At 43.1% G+C, this 19,344-nt stretch overlaps 1 protein-coding gene across 4 annotated transcripts; it reads left to right on the top strand.

The window, feature by feature from the left end:
- The first annotated feature begins 217 nt into the window (after positions 1 to 217).
- On the top strand, positions 218 to 18,556 carry CNR1 (cannabinoid receptor 1). 4 transcript variants are annotated; one of them, XM_064508766.1, is made up of 3 exons: positions 218 to 453; positions 1,238 to 1,275; positions 13,334 to 18,556. In XM_064508766.1, exon 3 carries the CDS (start codon positions 13,401 to 13,403, stop codon positions 14,820 to 14,822), a length of 1,422 nt encoding a protein of 473 aa, XP_064364836.1. In that variant the 5' UTR covers positions 218 to 453; positions 1,238 to 1,275; positions 13,334 to 13,400; the 3' UTR covers positions 14,823 to 18,556. The 4 variants fall into 4 exon arrangements, with proteins under 4 accessions (XP_064364836.1, XP_064364835.1, XP_025949187.1 ...); XM_064508765.1 differs by lacking the exon at positions 1,238 to 1,275; XM_026093402.2 differs by lacking the exon at positions 218 to 453 and having other exon boundaries at positions 896 to 1,275.
- Positions 18,557 to 19,344: the final 788 nt, after the last annotated feature.

The raw sequence follows: 19,344 nt of genomic DNA, 5'->3' as shown, positions 1-19,344 counted from the left end.
CACGTGATGGGCGCCGGGCTTCATAAATGGGACCGGCGAGGGGCGGCAGGCGGGGGGCGGCGGCGGCGGTCCGGGCGCTGCCTGCCCGCGCCGGCACGGCACGGCACGGCACGGCACGGCACGGCACGGCACGGCACGGCACGGCACGGCACGGCACGGCACGGCACGGCACGGCACGGCGGAGGCGGCCAGGGGGCGGCGCAGGCGGCGGCGCCGCCGCTCGAGCTCCGCCGGCTCCGCGCGGAGCGGAGCGGAGCGGGGCGGAGAGGAGGCGCCGAGCGCGGAAGGGGCGGCGGGGGGCGAGGCGGCGCCCACCTCCGCCTGCCCCTCGCCGGCGCCGCCTCCTCGGCGCTCCCCAGTGCCGGGGTGCCCGGGCGGGGCGGCGCTCCCGCTCCCTGCCGGGGGTCGGCGCGGCCGGAGCAGGCGGGGGACGCGGCCGGTGCCGTGCGGAGGGTAAGGGCGGCCCGCGGGGCGGCGGGGGAGGGCGTTTCCCCGCGGCCGGGGGGGGGCAAGGCGGCCGGCGGGCGCCCTCCGTCCCCCCTGCAAAGTTAGTTGCCGGCGTGTGCGCGGGGGACGCGGCGGCGCCGCCCGCCCCGACGGCGCCCCGGGGACACCGCGCCGGGCAGCCCGCGGCGGCGGCGGCTCCGCGCTCCCGGCCCTTGCGGCGGCGCCCCGTGCGCGGGCGGCGCGGGAGGTGCCGCGCGCCGAGGTGCGGGGCTGGCCGCGGGGGCGCGGGGCGGCCGCGGGTGGCCGCAGCCCGCCGCGAAGGGGCGGCTCGGCCGCTGGGGCGCCTCTGTGCCTCCGCGTGCGGAGCCCGCAGCCGGCGCGGCTCCGCCGGGACTCGCGCTGCCATCGAGGGCTCCCTCGCTGCGCCCGGCCCGCGGGGGGTTGCGGCGGGGGGCTGCCGTCCCCGTCGGCCGATGCACTTTTTTTCCCTCCCCAAACTCTGCTGTCGAGACTGGAAGCGGAATAAAAGGCGACTCGCGATTTCGTAGGCAGTGATGCTCCCGTTGGGAGATGCCGCTTAGGCATCCGGCATCTTCAGAATATCCCAGTAGGGTTTTTGGTTGGTTGGTTTGTTTTTGTCTGAAATCCCGAGGTCTGGGGGGGGAAGGCAGAGAAAGAGTGAGTCTTTAAACTTCACGCAGTGTTTGTCGTGTGAAATGTGCAGATGTTAAGAAATAATTCTGAGTGACCAAAGGGGCTTATTTTAAATGGACATCTTTTTGTTTCAAAGACGTCTGCTAACCTCCATTGAGAACACCCCTGGATGAGGTACGTACCAAACCTTGGGCAGGAGACAGCTCTTTACTGTGATTTCAGTTTGATAGAAGTAAAATGGTGTCAGAAGATGAAATCCATAGTTTTCCTCTTTTCGCTTAAAATTATCGTGAGTGTTGTTTTCTGCGTGACAGTAAATGAATTCACTGACAGTTTCAACGTATGTTTTCTTCTTTTGGAAGAAAAAGGGGCGTATATAACATAGAACTAGAGAGCAAAATACTCCTTCTTGGATATTTGCAAGTTTTTTTAAAAATGTAGTGTGGCTTTTTTAACCTGTTAAAGGTGTAGTAATGTTTCTTTTTTCCGTAGATGTATCGTATTGTTTTCATTGTTATTGTTCACCTTTTCTTAAAGGAATATAGCATGCTTTGCTAGGGGTGGCTTTCCTGTTCACATGTATCACGGTCATGCAAAGGACCACAGTGTTATTTAAGATAATATTTAATGATAAAATGTGCAACATTGTAAAAATTAGTTGACAGTACGTAATTTTTTTCAGATTACACCTACTATCAACTGCTAGCACAGGTTTTCCCTTCTCAAGAAAGAAAAAAGAACCCTCTGACTGTCATGGGAATATTTATTGTGCAGAAAGAGTTTATAAAATTAACTGTAAAAAAAAAAGGCATATAACATCTTTAAATACTTTAAAAGGTGAATGTGTAATTCCGGGTTTGCTTGAGGTTAAAATTAGTTTTGTAGCAACCAGGAACATCTTTGCTTTATTATACTTTGGTCTTTGGAATGAGAGGCAGAACCATTTGAATAAAAACATTTAAAAACAGAACTGATAAAAGCAATAATTGTTTGACAGAGCTAGCGGGCATCTCTTGCCTAGGGGGGGGACAAAAAAAGTTGGCTAGGTAAAGAAATCAATCATTTGCTGTGAATTTGCCTCATCAACCATTCAATGACGCCTAAAAGCACAGAAATTAAATAAGAATACTTACAAAATGCATGGTAAAAGTAAAGCCAGGTTATACTATCGTGAGGATGAGTTGGTGGGTGCCTTTGATCCTGGCCGTTGTTCTCTGGTGAATTATGTTAGCTCCATTGCATAAAGGACCACATTAGGGGCTTTCATGCTCTGCTGAAGGAATGGCATGGCTTAGCCAATGCAACTCTTTCTTTCTCTTTCTGTGTTCACAGGTTTCTGATTGGGCAACGGAAGTTTAGAAATGGCATAACTTTCTTTTTAATCATTTCTGAACTTTCGTCCTTTGGTCTCTTTAACGTGGCCATCCCGAAAGGCTTGCAAACTGTGTTTCCACTGAGGTTTTTGGTGCTGGAAGTGTAGCACTCTAGAGAGGGAGCGCTCGCGTGGCTTTCCTTTCTAATAAGTAGAGGTAGGTGAGGAGAGTAAAAGCCCAGCAAGAACCCAACCCACTATATTCACTTAGTATCACCCGAGAATTTTACAAATACACTGTCATTCCTAATTCTACAGGTCTGTTTCAGGCACCATCTTCCCCGCACCTAATTTCTCTACTTCCACACATTTTAAGAGAAATTACTTCTCAGATGGAAACTTTGTGCCCTGCTTCTAGTCACTCAATCAGATCTTGGCATCTGCAGAATTCATTTCTGTCCACCGTGATTTCTCCTCATTTATTTGCATATGTCTATATTGGCTTTATCTGATTCTCCTCATGAAACAGTAAATGATTTTAGATATGTTTTGCTGCAATTTTCCAAATAGTTTAGGCTATATAAAATGATGAATGTTCTCCAGAATCACTCATCAACCTTTTAAGTGAGAATTTGGAGATTTTTCTCTACTGGAGCAGCAAATTTACACAGTCTGCTGCTGATTTAAAATATGTACTGCAGGCGACCCTAACACTGGGATTTGGCCAAGTTCAAAGCAGCTGTGCAGATGGACACAGAAGACAGAAGGCAGAGGGAAATAGACCCTTTTAATCATAACAAGGCTGCTCTTGTTTTCCTATCTATGGTGGAAATGCATGCCAGCCCCTTGTACTTAAAAGCAAGCTTGCAAATGTGCCAGAATAGGCAGCAACAGCATTTGTTATTAATGCAAAGTTAAAATGTGACAACCTGTCTTCTCAGTATTGCTCTTTATGTCTCCATTTCTAGACTGACACCGAACTGGTGCAGAAAGTACACATCTAATTGCTACTGGTGGGATCAGAATTTCCCCCCAGAACTCAAGCTCTTTCGAAGTATCTGGCTTTGTTGATGATCACTGAAACCAGCAGTGACCTGTCCTTTTGAAATGGTTGTAATGACTTATAAATCAATTTCTCATTAGAAAGAACTTTTTTTTTTTCCTGAAGGTGCCATTGTTACCCATGAAAAATGATTTGGTTTGCAACATAAGGTTGGACCACATTTTATTATGACGTTTGTGCCTCATGCAGGGGCATTATGAATATGCACACAACAAGCCCTGTTCTGCCTCTCTTGAGTGGGAACATCCTTTTTTTGATCAAGCTACCCACATTCAGAGTACAGATAAAATAGATATTTCACTTTTGTGTTAGTTAATAAAATGCCATTCATTATGCGAGACTGTTAATGCAACTGAATGCTTTATACATTTTGGATTTTGTCTTATATCTGTAGATCAAGGCCTGATGTCATCAAATTTTACCTGATCCTGTGCTAACCTGTTTTATGGCAGTTGTATATTCTTCTTAAGAAAAGCATGTTTACTCACCAGAAAGTACTGAACAGAAGCAGTTGATTAGGGAATGCTGTGAATTCTGTTTCAGCCCTAGCTGGAATAATTTTCATGCCTGCATTTTAGGAAACCTTTCAAAGTTTGTTCTTAGGGTTTTTTAGGGCTTAGCCCCTTCCCCTCTCCCCTTTTTGGTAAAAATGAGAAATGTGCTTGCTATTCTGAAGAATCGTTATATTTAGGCAATACTGCTTCTCTTTAACACAATGTAGGACTGGAGTTCAGTGTAGGAAAATTATGTAAACTAGGCTTGGAGTGTGTGTGTATATATATGTATATATATATGTGTGTGTATGTATGTATATATAATATTTTTTTACAGGATCTCAGTGATACATATACTAATTTTAGATTCTTGCTTTTTCTCAGAAAGGCTGTGTATGGGGGAATTTAAAATGATATTTTCCAGTTATCTTGCCTGTATTTTTTGTACCTACACTTTTAGCTTGTCTGCTTCTCCTTTGGCAGCGGAATTTGAGTTTACGCATGACAAACACTACTGCAGCATTTGTGAGACTTTGCATAGTTGTTCCTGTGGGCATGTGTATGTGTTCGTGTGTGTGTTTGTCTATCTGAAAGTTTATGCATATATATGTATAAAATAAAAAGTCATAATTCATCCCTCAATATCTTTTGACTTTCTCCAATTATAATATTAGTTGGAGTCTTTCTGCATTTTGTTGTTCTGTCTACTTTGATATCATATTCTACTGTAATTCCTTCTCAATTCTTCTCCTTTTCTCTCCCTCTCTCCCTTTTTTTAAAAAAGAAAAGCATCTGCATATTTCAAAGACATGCACCATTGCCAAGCAATCTGGTGTAGTGGCTTAATATGCTGGCAAATAATTTCACAAGTTGTTTGTGTGTGTGAAGGCAGTATATTTGAATATCATTATATTCTGAGTGTAGCTAGAAAGAGAGTTATCTGAGCTTATTTAAATTCTGTGAAAGGCCAGACAGCTCCAGAAATGAAAGTGTGTTTTACATTTTTTAATTGGAGCGCTTATTTTCATCCTTCGCTAATGCTGATGGTATAGGACATCACGTTGACCAAAAGCCTTTCTATCCTAGCTTCTAAGGACTGGCAGTATTTGGTGGTCTAATAACAACTTTTGGAGTAGACTCCTGAGAACCGAAGTAGAAGGAATATGGCTTTGCAATATGCTGCTGACCTTCTGCATGCTTACTTTCTGTCATCGTTCATAAACCCCTCTTGCCTTTTTCCTTGTGTGTGTTATATCCATTTTACGGGTCGTTCAGCAGCTCCATCTGAGCACTCTGTCTTCCTTTTCACCTCTGAGGTATGTATGCTGTGCTTCGTTTTTCTTAACCAGTTTGATTTTATTAATGTCTCCAGCCAGATCAGCTCAGCGCCTCTGTTCTCTCTTGGCTGTCCCCGCTCAGTCCCATGTGTCAATACGTGTCCTTTTCTGTGTCCTTACACAAGATGGCTTCTCCGAGCCCTTTGCATCTTCCTTCACCTCCCACGTATGGATCAGAAATGGGCTTTCAGAAGAGCAAGTTGTTGCCCGCAGAGCAATGAGGTCTACTCTTGCGTGGCGAAGAGATCTGAATATCCTTGAGCTTGTGAATGCGTCTCTGAAGTTCCCATAGTGCAGAAGGGGTGGGAAGTCTTCTCACGTGAGAATTTTCTCCTTCACCCGCTCAGCTTTCCCCAAGCTGACCATAAAGGCTCTTCTTCTCTTCCCTGACGTCTGCCTCTCCTGCTTCCTAGCAGCACCTTCCCCTTGGGTCTTCAGCTCCTGCTTTTCCCTGTTTTGTTCCCGTCTCACTGGGAGGTGTCTTATTAACCACCGCATGTGGCTGCTAGTTATCTTTCCTCCCTCTTCCCAATCCTGTTTCCACTGATCACTTAGCCTACATTACCTCTGCGTTCAGCATCTCTTTACTACCTGGCAAACTTGCTTCTGCCCACAGTTTCTTTTGCGGGGGGAGACATGCACTCTCTGCAGTTTATTAAGAGTTCCCCCTGGAGCATCATGTTTTTACTATCGTTCTGTCTCCAATATTTACTCTTTTAATAAAGTTCAGTAGTACTTTCTGCCGTGACAAATTCATGTCCTTTTCGGTTCTACTCTGGACATTACACGGAAGCTGTTTTCTTGGAGTGGTTATTGCTTTCTTTTTGCTAATAAATGTGTTCATCCCCCATTTTCCATGCTCTAGACATTACATTCTTCTGGAGACCGTTAACATTTGTCATTCAGTGGAGTCTGGGTCTTTTCTCTCCTGCTTTGCCTTTTCAAATTACTTTTGTCACTTCAACTACATTTTCTGTGTTAAGCTGCTCTCTCTTCTGGGTACATCCAGGAGATTCAGTGCTTGGTCCCCATCCCAGCACCTTGCTGGGCTTCTCTGTCTCTGCATTTAAAATTTATGTCAATTCTGCTCAGCAGTACTAAGGGTCTGCACCTTTCGACATTAGAGAATGCTTGGAAAAGATGCAGAAAACAAAGTAATTTTTGTTGGAACATTGAAATTCAAGATAAATCCCTATGTTAAAGAAAAAGATCAAGTTCAAAATTGACCAGCTTAATGAATTCTCTTCTGTTTTACTTAGATGTGAATATAGAAGATAGAATTTTATCAAGCTGGTTTTCTTGCCATTCGTTTTGTTTTACTGGGAAATGGGTCCCTGAATTGGAACTGATTTTAAGCAAATTCCAGGTCACTCTTGCTCCACTGTTTCCTTTTCACCTGAGCCTTTCCCACTTCAGCAAGCCTCTTCATCGTATCCCAAAATTCTATCTTTAAATTAAGTAAAGATGCATAAGGTAATTAGTGAAAGATCTTAAAATCCCATGTTTGTACCCTATTTTTGTTGTTTTAAGTTAGCCATCTTAGCGTTCCCTCCTTTCCCCCAAAAGACAGGCAGCCTGGGTAGCTGTAGTTTTCCATCGCTACAACCCTGTCGGTCCCTTTTGCTCGTTGGTGACTTCAGTACTTTTTCTTGTCTAGAACTCAGTAGGAAATGTGTGTGTAGGGGCTTGTATTTCAAAAGCTGAGGTTTCAGGACTGGGAATCGAGTGAACTCAAGACCTTTGGCGGTTTTTCACGGGCAGACAGGGGTAGCTCTCACTGCTCTTTCCCCTGCAGCTGAGTGATTCAGGTATTTTTCTGGATGTGGGAGACAAAAAAGTCCTAATCTTGGGTTTGCTTAATTAAGGGAAAGGGCTTCAACCTAAGCCTGTCACATCCCAGGTGTGCTCCCTGGCTGCTGCAATATGAATTAGTGCCTTTCTTTCTGGATATTTAATTATTGAGAAAACACCGAACAACTCAAACAGTCAGAAACGTGGCAGAATAGAGATTGCCAGCATGCTCACCTGGGTTGTGGGAGAGCAAAGTTCAAGGCCTTTGCCTGCATTGGACAGAGCAGGGACTTCAGCCTTGTTTTTGAACCTCTCTGTGCCTGGATGTGTGTATTTGCTGCTGGAGATAAGATACAGCCTCTTGTTCTTCCTGCCTGCACGTCCCACCTGCGCTAAAACTAGTGCACACATCTCATTGACGAAACTTGGGAGGGAGGAAGGAAGTAATGTTATTTCATTTAAGAACACTATTAATCACTGATCATCACTGCCCCCCTTCCGCATCCCCCCTGTCACTTAGGGGCGGTTTGTCCCCAAATTAGAACAGTCCACCTCCCATCCTGGTAGTGTGCAGTTAGTACACTAATTAAACATAACTAACCATGTGGCTGTGATTTCTTACTAATTAACAGTCAACTTGCAATAGATACCAGCATGTTACATAAGAATGAAACTTGGTTCAGTATTGGCATTCCCTGGTTTCCCCCACAACTGATCGTGGCTTGCTGCAAGAAGAGGATCCCGCCCCTGATACTCACATGTCCTAGCTTCAGTGCTCCTTCCTGATGCCTCGCTCAGAGAAAATTCCCGCTGAAGTGAATAGAAGTTTTCATGAATTAGGCGTGACAGGGTATTTGCCATCTGTAGCCTAAAAGTTGCACAGCACTGGAGATGCAGTAGTAAAACAACAAATAAGAGACGGGTACTGTTGTTTTCACATTTTCTTCTACTTTTTTTCTTGTTTCTTGTTAGTGAGACATAAAGCGTCATTTCTCAGACTCTTGATTTTCTTCTCTACGGCTTGGAAACCCTGTTCTGTTCTCAAAGTAGTATCGTTCATCACCATATGGGATAAGGCAATTATTAGCCATATAAATTTTCATTTTATAGGACAGTTCTAATTCCCTGAGGCCAACGCTTACTATAGCAGATCTCATTCCTTTCACCCTTTTTCAGTTGACTGCACATGAGTATAAATTACTGCTGTCCCCACTGTGGCAGCACTTTATGGACCCAGTTTGGTTGGAGTCGCAGTGTGTTGGGCACTATGCAAACTTACCAGAAGATATAGCCCTTCTCTGAAGGACTTACAAGCCTAAGTTGACAAGCCTTATGGCATGTGTAAGTAAGGAGATTTCATTTACATATTTTTTTTGCATTCATAAACTATGTTTCAATTATACCTACTTGTCCTTTAACCTGTTCTTAATTAGCTGTGGGTGTCATAGAAGAAATGTATAAACACAGAGATCAAAATATTTTCTAAAATAGAAACTAGGAAGGTTTGATTGTGGATTTCTTTCTTGTTTTGATTCCTTTTCTTTCCACATCAACATTTTTGCAGTTATCAGTAGCATCATTGTATTGCTCATAATTGCTTTCTGAGGAAGAACGTCAAATGTTCACTGTTTCTATTCAGACTATTAAAATTGCTCTATCAATCATCCTGTTTTGAAAAACATAATAAATTCAGCCCTTTTTGGATAGCTATAAAAACTTTCCAGCTCTCCCTCTTGCCCAGAATAGTAGGAGAAGATAGGCAATAGCAACTTACCAAAGTCATGTTCTTGTTCTCTGAGTAAACTGGTCCTGGGGACCAACTAAAAGTCTGCATGAGGTGTAATTCTCCCTGATGATGTCTGTGATGAATTAGCAGCCTTTCGCGTATTATCGATATGGCATTTTATCTAAGAGGTCTCTATTCTGATTGCATCCCAGGGCCTCTTAATAGGCTATGTGTAACCACACAGTGGAGGGTAGTAGTGAGATTTACTTACTCTTCACTGATTCTTTTGGTTTGAGGGCTAAGACCTACAAAGCTGTGAGTGTCTTCAATGCTCATCAGGTGTTTACCCCCTCATATGTTCGAATCCCGGTAGAGGAGGCAGGAAAAATAGGCTGGACAAAGTTAAATCTTTGCATCTGAAAGACAGCTGACCAATGCATTCGCAAAAGCCTCTCCATCTAGTGGCAGCCACTTTGTACAGCCAGCCTGGCAGTGCCAATCAAAAGCCACAGGTTTCTGGCAAAAGTAGTGCAGTCTAAAATAGCATACAGCTGTGTTTTTTTGTTTTTATTCACGAAGATAAAAGATGCTTGAAATTTGTATCTCTTTTTTAATCTTTATCCATGGTTGACATTCACTACTACTGTGAATTGCTGCATGCAGTCATGTAATTGCACTGGAAATTTTTGCATGCTGGTGCCAGTGCTGACTCTTGCTCACTTTTAGTCAATGTTTCTGTTCTTTTTAAAGCCATTTTAAAATAAGTGAGGTTGCCGAGCTCGTTTAAGGCAGGGACCAAGCTAAGAGCTGTGGAGACTCAGCCTCTGTTCAGAGCGTATCTCCAGACAGCACAGGAAGACTCTCTCGTGCTGCCCTTTAGCGTGTCGCCACACTGTCCTGGAGGGACCCTTGCTGCAGTGCAGAGCCGTCACCCGGTAGCCTCCAAGGACAAGAGATTTGTGCTGGGGACCGTTGTCCCCTAGGGAGGCTGGAGAAGAAGCAGCTGCGGAGGCTCCCGGGGTATTCCACGTACCAGGTACCAATGGCTTGCGGGCAGTCGTGATTTGGGTTGCACCGAAACCAGCTGCGAAGAGCAGCATGGGCGCATGGCACCTTGCCGGCTGCGTGTGGCATCCCCTTCCCAGGGCAGTCCCAGCCCTCCGCCCAGGTGTCCAGCCATGGCGTTCAGACAGGCCAGCTGGGAGCCCAAACGGGGTAACCCTGACACATGCCTCTCAGCAAAGAAGAAGGCCAGGAACAGTGACCGGTGTTTCTGAAGCTCCGATCAGCTTTTCAGACAATGTCAAATCATGACCCACCTCAGACTGTAACCTGGCACCTTCTGATACATCTTGCAGCCAGAAGTCCAGTCTTGTTTTCACTAGTCAGTCATGACAAAACTTGCTGATCAGTTCTGTGCAGTTCAGTATTGTAGTTTACACTGGGGCAAGCTAGTATCTAAATTAAAATAAACTAAATTCCAGTAAAGTACAATTCCAGATCATGTGAATAGCTGTTTTACTGCAACTTTAATAAAAATCAACTGCTACTTGAATAGGTGCATGCACACATATTGCTAGAAATTTCCAATTATGATATTCCCAGTAGCAAACAAAAAGAAAATTAATGTCAGCTGCATCCCCCAAAGCCTAAACTACACCACTAATGAACTCCCAAGCACTCTCAAAGAAAACTCCCTTTGCAGAGGCAATAAGGTAAAAATTACTGTAATAATCTCAACGTAAAAATACAGAGGGAAAAAAATCATTGAAATTCAAAGTAAGCCTTGCCTCTCCTGATCCCATTAACCATGTTGTTAGCATAGCATGTGCATGCATAGTGATACTGTCACATAACTCACTGACACCTTTAAAGGAGCGCACAGGAATTCATGTTCTTTCATTTGTATTTCAAACAAAGGTAGAACCATGGTTTGCACCTTATTACAAGAAAGTATATACTTAACATGACTCCAGCAGGGACTGTCTACCTCATAATAATTTGTTTGTCTCTCTACAGAAGTGCTCAGTTGCATGTGATTTTTGAAGCTTTACTCAAACATAATCTTCTCAACGTGGGGCTGTGGCTTTAATCATTGAAATGCTTGTCTTTTTTCTGTCAGAAGTTAGCTGGAGTAACAGAGAATACCACAGCCATCTTCACATGTTTAAAGAACTCCTTGAATTTTTTTTTTTTTTGTTGTTGTTTTCAAATGAATAACACATTCTTCACTTCTCTTTTTAAACTAGTGTTACTATGGCATGTTTAAAGTTGCCAGATTTCACCCCAAAGCAGACTTGTCAGTTGTTAGCAGGGTCATTTTTGCAACATGTAGAATCTGCAAAATCTACTAGGAGCAGCTGTAAAGCACCTTCTGGAAGAAGAGGGCCTTACATATCAGTTTAGTGCCGTTCACTTTCAATGCGCAGTTCTGTGACATTTCCCTCACTCACTGCTCAAACCCTCAAAATTAAATTCCTTAATATGGTTTAAGATTGTCTGTCTGTTTTATAATTACTTTATTGCTCTGCTGAGCAAACGGGCCTGCAAAAGTTGACGCAGCGAGTGTCTGTGTTGTGTATTAGACTATCCTGATAAGTGTTGTTTATACTTTGCCTTGTTTGCACCACTGACGTTGCAATGTTTTCTGGAGGCCTGGGTTCATGCACTTCCTTTAAGACTCACTGTCCAGGCCTGCTGAATCAAATGGAAAGCTTCGTATTAGTGAACTATGTAAAAAGTCTTGAGGGTCCAGATGCCAAGTATAAGTGCAGTAAAAATGTCTCACCAGCCAGATGATCTCTGCTTTGTTTTGGAAATGCTAACCACTTTGTCTGTTTTTAGGTATTTGTATTGTTGTAGAGAGGAAGCCTTTTCTTCTTTCTTTTGTTTTTTAAGGAAGAGCTGAGCTACGTCAGTAACTGTGCAAGTCTCCTCTTTAGGAGTTGAGGTGATCGGTACTCTGGATTTTGGCTTCTAATATCTCATGGCCTTTCCGGTCATTTATTGTCAAACTGTGTGAAGTGCACAGGTTAAATCAGTACGAGACTGTACATGGTATAAGTGATTTCTTGGGTGTTTCAAACAATTTCCTTCATTGTAAATGCATGAAGAAGCTTTTAGTATTACTGTTGCTGATGTAATTGTCTAAATCTCCCATAGCAGATGCAGAAGTGCTGTAGCACACAGAAGCAATAATTCTGTCTCTTCTTTACATTAAGACCACTTTATGCACCCTGACCATGGAAAGGCACCTTAAAGGAGACGTTCAATGCATGTTAAAGGCATGTTATATGTGCAAAGTGAAATAAAGGAGAGCAGTATAAGCAGAGCTGTAGGATCTCTTCCATGTCAATGCATGTAAGATGCTCAGATGCCAGTGAGCATGTTCTCCAAGAGCAGCCCCATCAGGATTTAAGTTTTGCACAAGTGGTCACCCATAAGTGAAGGATGGGCATGGTGGGACTTAGAGAGCTATGACTACCCAGGGTACTTCTCTTGGGCTCCCAGTTTCTAAGGGACAGAATCTTTCTGAGAGTATCCCCAATGGGAAGAGTTACACTTCCATAAGCCTTGCATAAGTAGTGGCTTCTAGTCCTTTTTGCCTGGATTTTTGACCAGAGTTGCACTCTGGTTCAGACACCACTGTGCCTTGTTTTTCTAGGTGAGAGTGAACAGTCTTGATTGGGGTTTCAGATCTGAACAAAGTGGGTCTCTGTCACACCCACAGATTTAACAGCGCTGTTCACTTTACCTGGAATTGTGGATAGAGCTGGGTTAAAAACTACCTCCTCCATGTAGTCCAAGCATCCTAGTTGTCTTGGTTTTCTTAGCAGAAATAAGGAATAGAGTAATGAAACTCTATCCAAATCTGTTTATTTATAGCTGAAACAACTTGCTAATAAATTTGCAATAACGAATCTAGGATCTTAGTAGACTTTGGATTACTGTAACAGGGCAGTGTGAATAGACAGGCATACAGGGTGAACTGTGAAACTTAGAGTGCATGGCTCTTTCCCTGTTCTGTCTGTATTGTTAGGATTTCAACACTCTTGATGCCTTTTGAAAGAGACGCAGTGAAGGTGATTATTAAGTTTAAGGCTATTCCTGCAGTGGCACTTGGTGTTGTCTAAATGAAGCAAGCCCAAGGAATACTGGTCTACAAGGTACTTTGCAATCAGAACCTTACTTCAGATCTAGGAAAAAATATCTTTCTGGTGGAGTGGCTCAAAGCATTTTGATGAGAAATGAAAATTACTTTCCTGTGGAATACTCCACTCTCTACACCTTCAGTTTTTGAGTCACTTTCTAGTGAAATTCAGATTCTGGTAAATTTCAGATGTTTTCTTTCTGAATGCTCGATTCATCCTGGCTACTGCAGGTGGCAGTGGCTAGACCTGCACTGAATGCAGGAGAAAGGTCAACTTTGTTTGACACAGTTCAACTAAGTTGTTTGTGGAGTTTGTCTCCCTGTTTATCTTAATGAAGTTTGATCTTTTCCCCCTCCAGGATTTCCTCAAATGCATTTTTCCCTTCTCAAGTCTCTCTGAAACCAACATAATACAAGACTGGGGTTATGAAGTCAATCCTAGATGGCCTCGCGGACACAACTTTCCGAACAATTACCACAGATCTCCTTTACCCGGGCTCCAACGATATCCAGTACGAAGACATGAAGGGTGACATGGCATCCAAACTGGGATACTATCCCCAGAAATTCCCTCTCTCTTCCTTCAGGGGTGATCCTTTCCAAGAAAAAATGACTGCAGGAGATGATCCCCTGTTGAGCATTATTCCATCTGATCAGATCAATATCACAGAGTTTTACAACAAGTCCTTGTCCACCTTTAAGGATAATGATGAGAATATCCAGTGTGGAGAGAACTTCATGGATATGGAGTGTTTTATGATCCTGAACCCCAGCCAGCAGCTGGCTATTGCAGTTCTGTCCCTCACCCTGGGCACCTTCACTGTCCTGGAGAACCTGCTTGTCCTGTGCGTCATCCTCCACTCCCGAAGCCTCCGGTGTCGACCCTCCTACCACTTCATCGGCAGCCTGGCTGTGGCCGACCTCCTGGGCAGCGTGATTTTTGTCTACAGTTTTGTTGATTTCCATGTTTTCCACCGGAAGGACAGCCCTAATGTCTTCTTGTTCAAACTGGGTGGAGTTACAGCCTCGTTCACTGCCTCCGTAGGTAGCCTTTTCCTCACTGCAATAGACCGGTACATATCTATACACAGGCCACTAGCTTACAAAAGGATTGTTACCCGACCAAAGGCTGTCGTAGCGTTCTGTGTGATGTGGACCATCGCTATTGTAATAGCTGTTCTTCCTCTGCTCGGCTGGAACTGCAAAAAACTCAATTCTGTTTGTTCAGACATATTCCCCCTCATCGACGAGACCTACCTGATGTTCTGGATTGGGGTCACCAGCGTACTCTTGCTGTTCATTGTGTATGCCTACATGTACATACTGTGGAAGGCTCACAGTCATGCTGTTCGAATGATTCAGCGTGGCACTCAGAAAAGCATAATCATTCAGACTACGGAGGATGGGAAAGTACAGATCACTAGGCCTGATCAAACTCGTATGGACATCAGGTTAGCCAAAACCTTGGTCCTTATTCTAGTCGTTTTAATCATATGCTGGGGCCCTCTCCTCGCCATAATGGTGTATGATGTCTTTGGGAAAATGAACAAGCTCATCAAGACTGTCTTTGCGTTCTGTAGCATGCTCTGTTTGCTGAATTCGACAGTGAATCCCATCATCTACGCTCTGAGGAGCAAGGACTTGCGGCATGCTTTCCGGAGCATGTTCCCCACCTGCGAAGGAACTGCACAGCCTCTCGATAACAGCATGGAGTCTGACTGCCAGCACAAGCATGCCAACAACACAGGTAACGTTCACAGGGCTGCGGAGAGCTGCATTAAGAGCACAGTTAAGATTGCCAAAGTTACCATGTCTGTCTCCACAGACACAACTGCTGAAGCATTGTAAGCCAGAGACTTCTCAGCATTGTGTGAAAAGGAAATAGTTAAAAAAAAAATCAACAACAACAGAGAAAACCAAACCCATGGCTTAATGTCTTTGTACCCTCCTGTAATACTTTTTTGGTTTGTCATTGTAAGCTAAACAATAATTGTGTTCAGAGCATTACCATCAGCCAGTTCTTCAAGTTTACAATTAGGGATTCAAACTAAATTCTCAAAAGCTTTTTTCTCAAAAAGTATTTACCGAATAATAATGAGTTTTGTGAAAGAGCACAGTGAAAGTATCAAATTAGCAGAAGTTCCTTTCGAGGGTGTGAAGAAAAATTGTGAAACCTAATTGAAAACTAATGCATTCTAAAACAATACCATCAAGTAAGAAAAAGCCATGTAATCATGCTGTTCATTTCACTGTGAAATGTATTTCCTGTCTGTAAGTAATAGGCATTTTTAATTTTTTTTTCCAAAAGCAGCAGTGCTGAGTTTTAGAGGTTTTGTAAAATGTGTTGTGTCCTGTGAACTGTATGCTGTTTTATTACGTGTTATTGATATTTGTCTGATTAAACAAAGTGATAAGGTAGACTTATGTGGAAATAATGTGAAACATGTGGTATGTAAACCCCATTGAAAACACCTACTGTGTTTGAATAATTCCTATGAGTTATTTTGGAAATTTTACACTTCTAGTGGTCTTCTGTGGACTTAGAAGAGAGGCTTTGTGTTCTTCTACTCAAATTATTTCCCCATTACCTTTTACTTTCACATGCTTATGAGAATAGCAGCAACAAGGGAATAGAGAAGGAATGTAAGAGAGGAATGCACTGGTTCAGACTTTTAAATACCACTGCGTTTATACAGAAGGACATTCACTGTTGTACAGACTCTTGCCCTTCTCTTGGGCTTTGTGTGAATATGAACCTGAAAAGAGAAGGTCCCGGATATTGGCTTCTTTAACGGGCAACTGTTTTTAGTCCCATGCTGGTGCTGGACTTCTGAAGACAGCATGTGTCATACACAATGTGTAATGCTATCACTGTGCAGTTGGTGTATACTTGAAGTGTGTTGCATTCCTGTATCCCAGGTTTAAGCAGACTCAGAGCCTGAGATGCCAAACTCTGGTCTTCACTAAAAGAGGAGGAAATATTGTCAGACTTAGACATTTTCTTACTGTGTGAGCGTGTATATAAGTAAATATCTATGTGTGTGTATGTGTGTGTGTGTGCGTGTGTGTGTGTGTGTGCGTGTGTGTGTAAGTATACTAATAAGTGTGAGTCATGGTAGCATAATTAAGATAGGACACTATGACCAAATGTAAACTGTATTTCTTGTTGCACGCTTTGCACACAAATTCTGTTTCTAAAATTGAGTTCTTCCAACTGACTAATGATGAAAACACCATATTAAGAACATACAGATCCACACTGAGATGCATGCATGTGTTAGGGAAAGTAGCCTTTTAATTACACTTGAGAATGAGGTAGAGCAGGAGGCAGAGCATGGCATGAGCCAGCACTGACAACTGAAAATGGGTATTGAAGATGTTCCTGAAAACTGAGAACACCAGAAATAAATGGCAATTTCTTTATGCTCTTCAGTATTTAAATCTTGCTGTTTGAAATGAGGTGAGTCTCACTGTGAAACTAGGATACAGTTGGCAAGGTCTGACACCATCAGCTTCAAGGCAAGGAAGGAGAAATTATTGAATGAAAATTGCAGCTTTGTTCCATGATGGAATTGCTTTTTACCATCTGGGACTTTTTCAAAGAGCATGCTTTTGAAGAGTCTTTGGGGCATGGATATTCTGTAATTCCATCCGAAATCAGAGGTACTGGGCCTTGTTTTCTGCTGCCTTGCATTTTGGACCATCTCCTGATCCTTGTTCTGGCTGATTTCTGCCAAAATCGCTGTTAAGCCAGCTTAGCTGCCTGACGCTTCCTACAAGAGAGGTGACTCCCTTTTTGGCACGCGTCTAGTGGAGCCCAATCTGTGCTGTCCTGCAGCCCTTCCTTGGGGGTTACTTAAGGAAAACGAGTATGGCGGCAGCCATGGGGGTCCCTGGATGCCTTGACGTCCCCATGGCCTTTCTGATATCTCAATGTGAGTCAAAGCGGCCAGTAGCACAAAAGGCCAAGCTGCTTTCGGCCAGCAGCTGCGCACTGGCCTAAGTGACACCAGGGCAGTGGAGGTTCAAGCTCAGCGGGCAAAGACTTGGTGTAACATGGCACGTATTAAAGATCTTGTCAGGCAAGGTGCTGAGCAACAGCTGAAAGGCACAGGGGCATTTTCCTCCTCTGCCTTGCTCCCCCACAGCTTGCCATGGAGGTAGGGCAGAGCATGGTGCCCGTAAGGGCATCAAGGCAGTCAGTCAAGAGTGGTGAACTGGAGATTCCCAGACGACATGCAAGTCCCCCTCCTCAAAGATCTTTCTCCTATCTAGATAGAGTTCATCCTAAAGCAATCCTCTAGGAGTGGGGGAAAGCCCACTTGAAATGTAGAAGTATTTTAAGAGCCATTTTTGAAACTGTCTTCTTGTGAACTAAATGCAAATTTCATAGATTTCTGTTGTGCATTCAAGTTCTAAATTTTACATGATAAATCATGGGACAATGGGGCTGTCTTGGCACTTAACTTGGTGCTTACTGATATAATAAGAAATAGCATCCTGTGAAACATTACTGTCTATCATCACTATCTTCACTGCATAATGAGTTTTTTTAACGCTCTGGGAACTGTGTCGGTTCACTTAGAACCATTTATTAAAGAAGTGGCAACAATTTCCCTACAAGTTGCACACTAAATAGAACTACTCTGTCATTAGAAAATCCGTTGCTGTTCCAAGATTAGCTGTACTTAAATTTCTGCTTTAGATATTCCTAATTTGCAGTTGTCTACCTTCACTTAGTGATAGCACAGCCAAATGATACTGTGTGCCACAACCACCCATACCGTCATCAATCAAATAACCATTGTTCCAGTTATGTATACTTACCAACTTCAGGTGTTGCGTATCTATAAAGAAGACCATCTATGTCACACATGTGCAGAGTTAAGATTCTCAACAGTCTAACTGTATATTTGTATAATATAATCTCCTCAATGCTGTGCAATCACTATCCATATTTTCTTGCACTGGCCTTTTGACAAAAATGTTAGTGTGTCTATTGTGAGATAGACAGCGCATTTTACCTGCTGTTATTGGGCTGAATGTATGTAAATAAGTGAAAAATAGAAAAGTCATCTGTACAAGCAGTGGCCTAAAAAGTCTGTAATTGTAGACTAGGACAATTGTTGAAGTTGCTGTGACATCTCAAATACTACCTTTGAATAAGCTGTTTACAGGGCCTCTTGGGATGCTGTTTCATAGAGAAAGGAAAATCTTTCCTTGTGATGATATGAGGTAAAGAAAATGGATTACCTGAGCTTTTTATTTCCAGTGTTTCGAAGTGGAGAACATAACTCTTTATTGTCTATAAATCTAACATTATTACTTCCTCTTAGAAGAATATTGTATCATTAGATGTTTGTTTGAGCTGGTAACATCCTTGCAACTGCTGCAATATCTTTCGTTAGCAACCTGTATAATAGTTTGTACACAAGTACTGTTCAGATTGTCATTAAAAGTAGCTTTGACCATTTACCTACCAGTAGCAGAATAGCATTTCTGTAAGATTTCCAGTGTATTACTACCATATTATATTTTATTTCTATAATGTAATTAAACTGTTATTTATTCAAGGAAAAAAAGTATTCCTCTACTTTTTTTGTCTTCCAAATTTTGAAATGACTGAGGAAGCCACGTGATGATGCCGCCTCATGCCACAATCTGGTGCTCTACGTTTTGTTTATAAGTTTGTCTGTCAGATTCTGAAACAACTGCTTAAACAACTTGACAACAGGTTGTCAAGCCTTGTGGGTTTTAATTGTATGTTGATATCTTTGAGGGAGGAGGTAGATTATATATTTGTGTATTCACTACTATGGAGACAAGAGAAATGACATAGTTAAAACTGAATCTCCTGTTCCGTTATCTGGGCAATTTCCCCTTTCCTCTATATTAGCCAAAATGCAATAAATCTCTTTTGCCTTCATCAGATGCATATGTTTGCACAAAGATGTCACATTAAGAAAAACCCATATACTATGGAAAAACAAAACACAGAAGAGCATGAATGCAAACTAAAATAGTGCTGCGAATAACAACAAAAACCTAAATTATTTAGTGGTAGATGTAAATGTAATAAAAGATACGAGACAAACATAGAGTTAGTCTAGATTTGGCCGCTGCCACTGAGGACAGAGGCCCAGGCATGTGTGGGGGATGACGGAGTAGTCTAAGCGGACGCTCAAAAGCTGTCTGAGGAGAGTGCACTCAGCCATGTGTTGCTTTTGGGCTGTGCTAAAGGGTTCCCATCTCTGCTCATCTAGAGCTGAAAAGAAGGGTTGAAAATCACTTCAAATCTCTTTGTGGTCCCAAATGGCTGATCCAAAGCCCACTCAATGACACAGAAAGAGTCTGCTCATTTCAAAGGATC

The sequence above is a fragment of the Dromaius novaehollandiae genome, chromosome 3, assembly GCF_036370855.1.
Source record: "Dromaius novaehollandiae isolate bDroNov1 chromosome 3, bDroNov1.hap1, whole genome shotgun sequence".
NCBI lineage: Eukaryota > Metazoa > Chordata > Aves > Casuariiformes > Dromaiidae > Dromaius > Dromaius novaehollandiae.
This window is presented reverse-complemented; position numbering and strand designations above follow the sequence as displayed.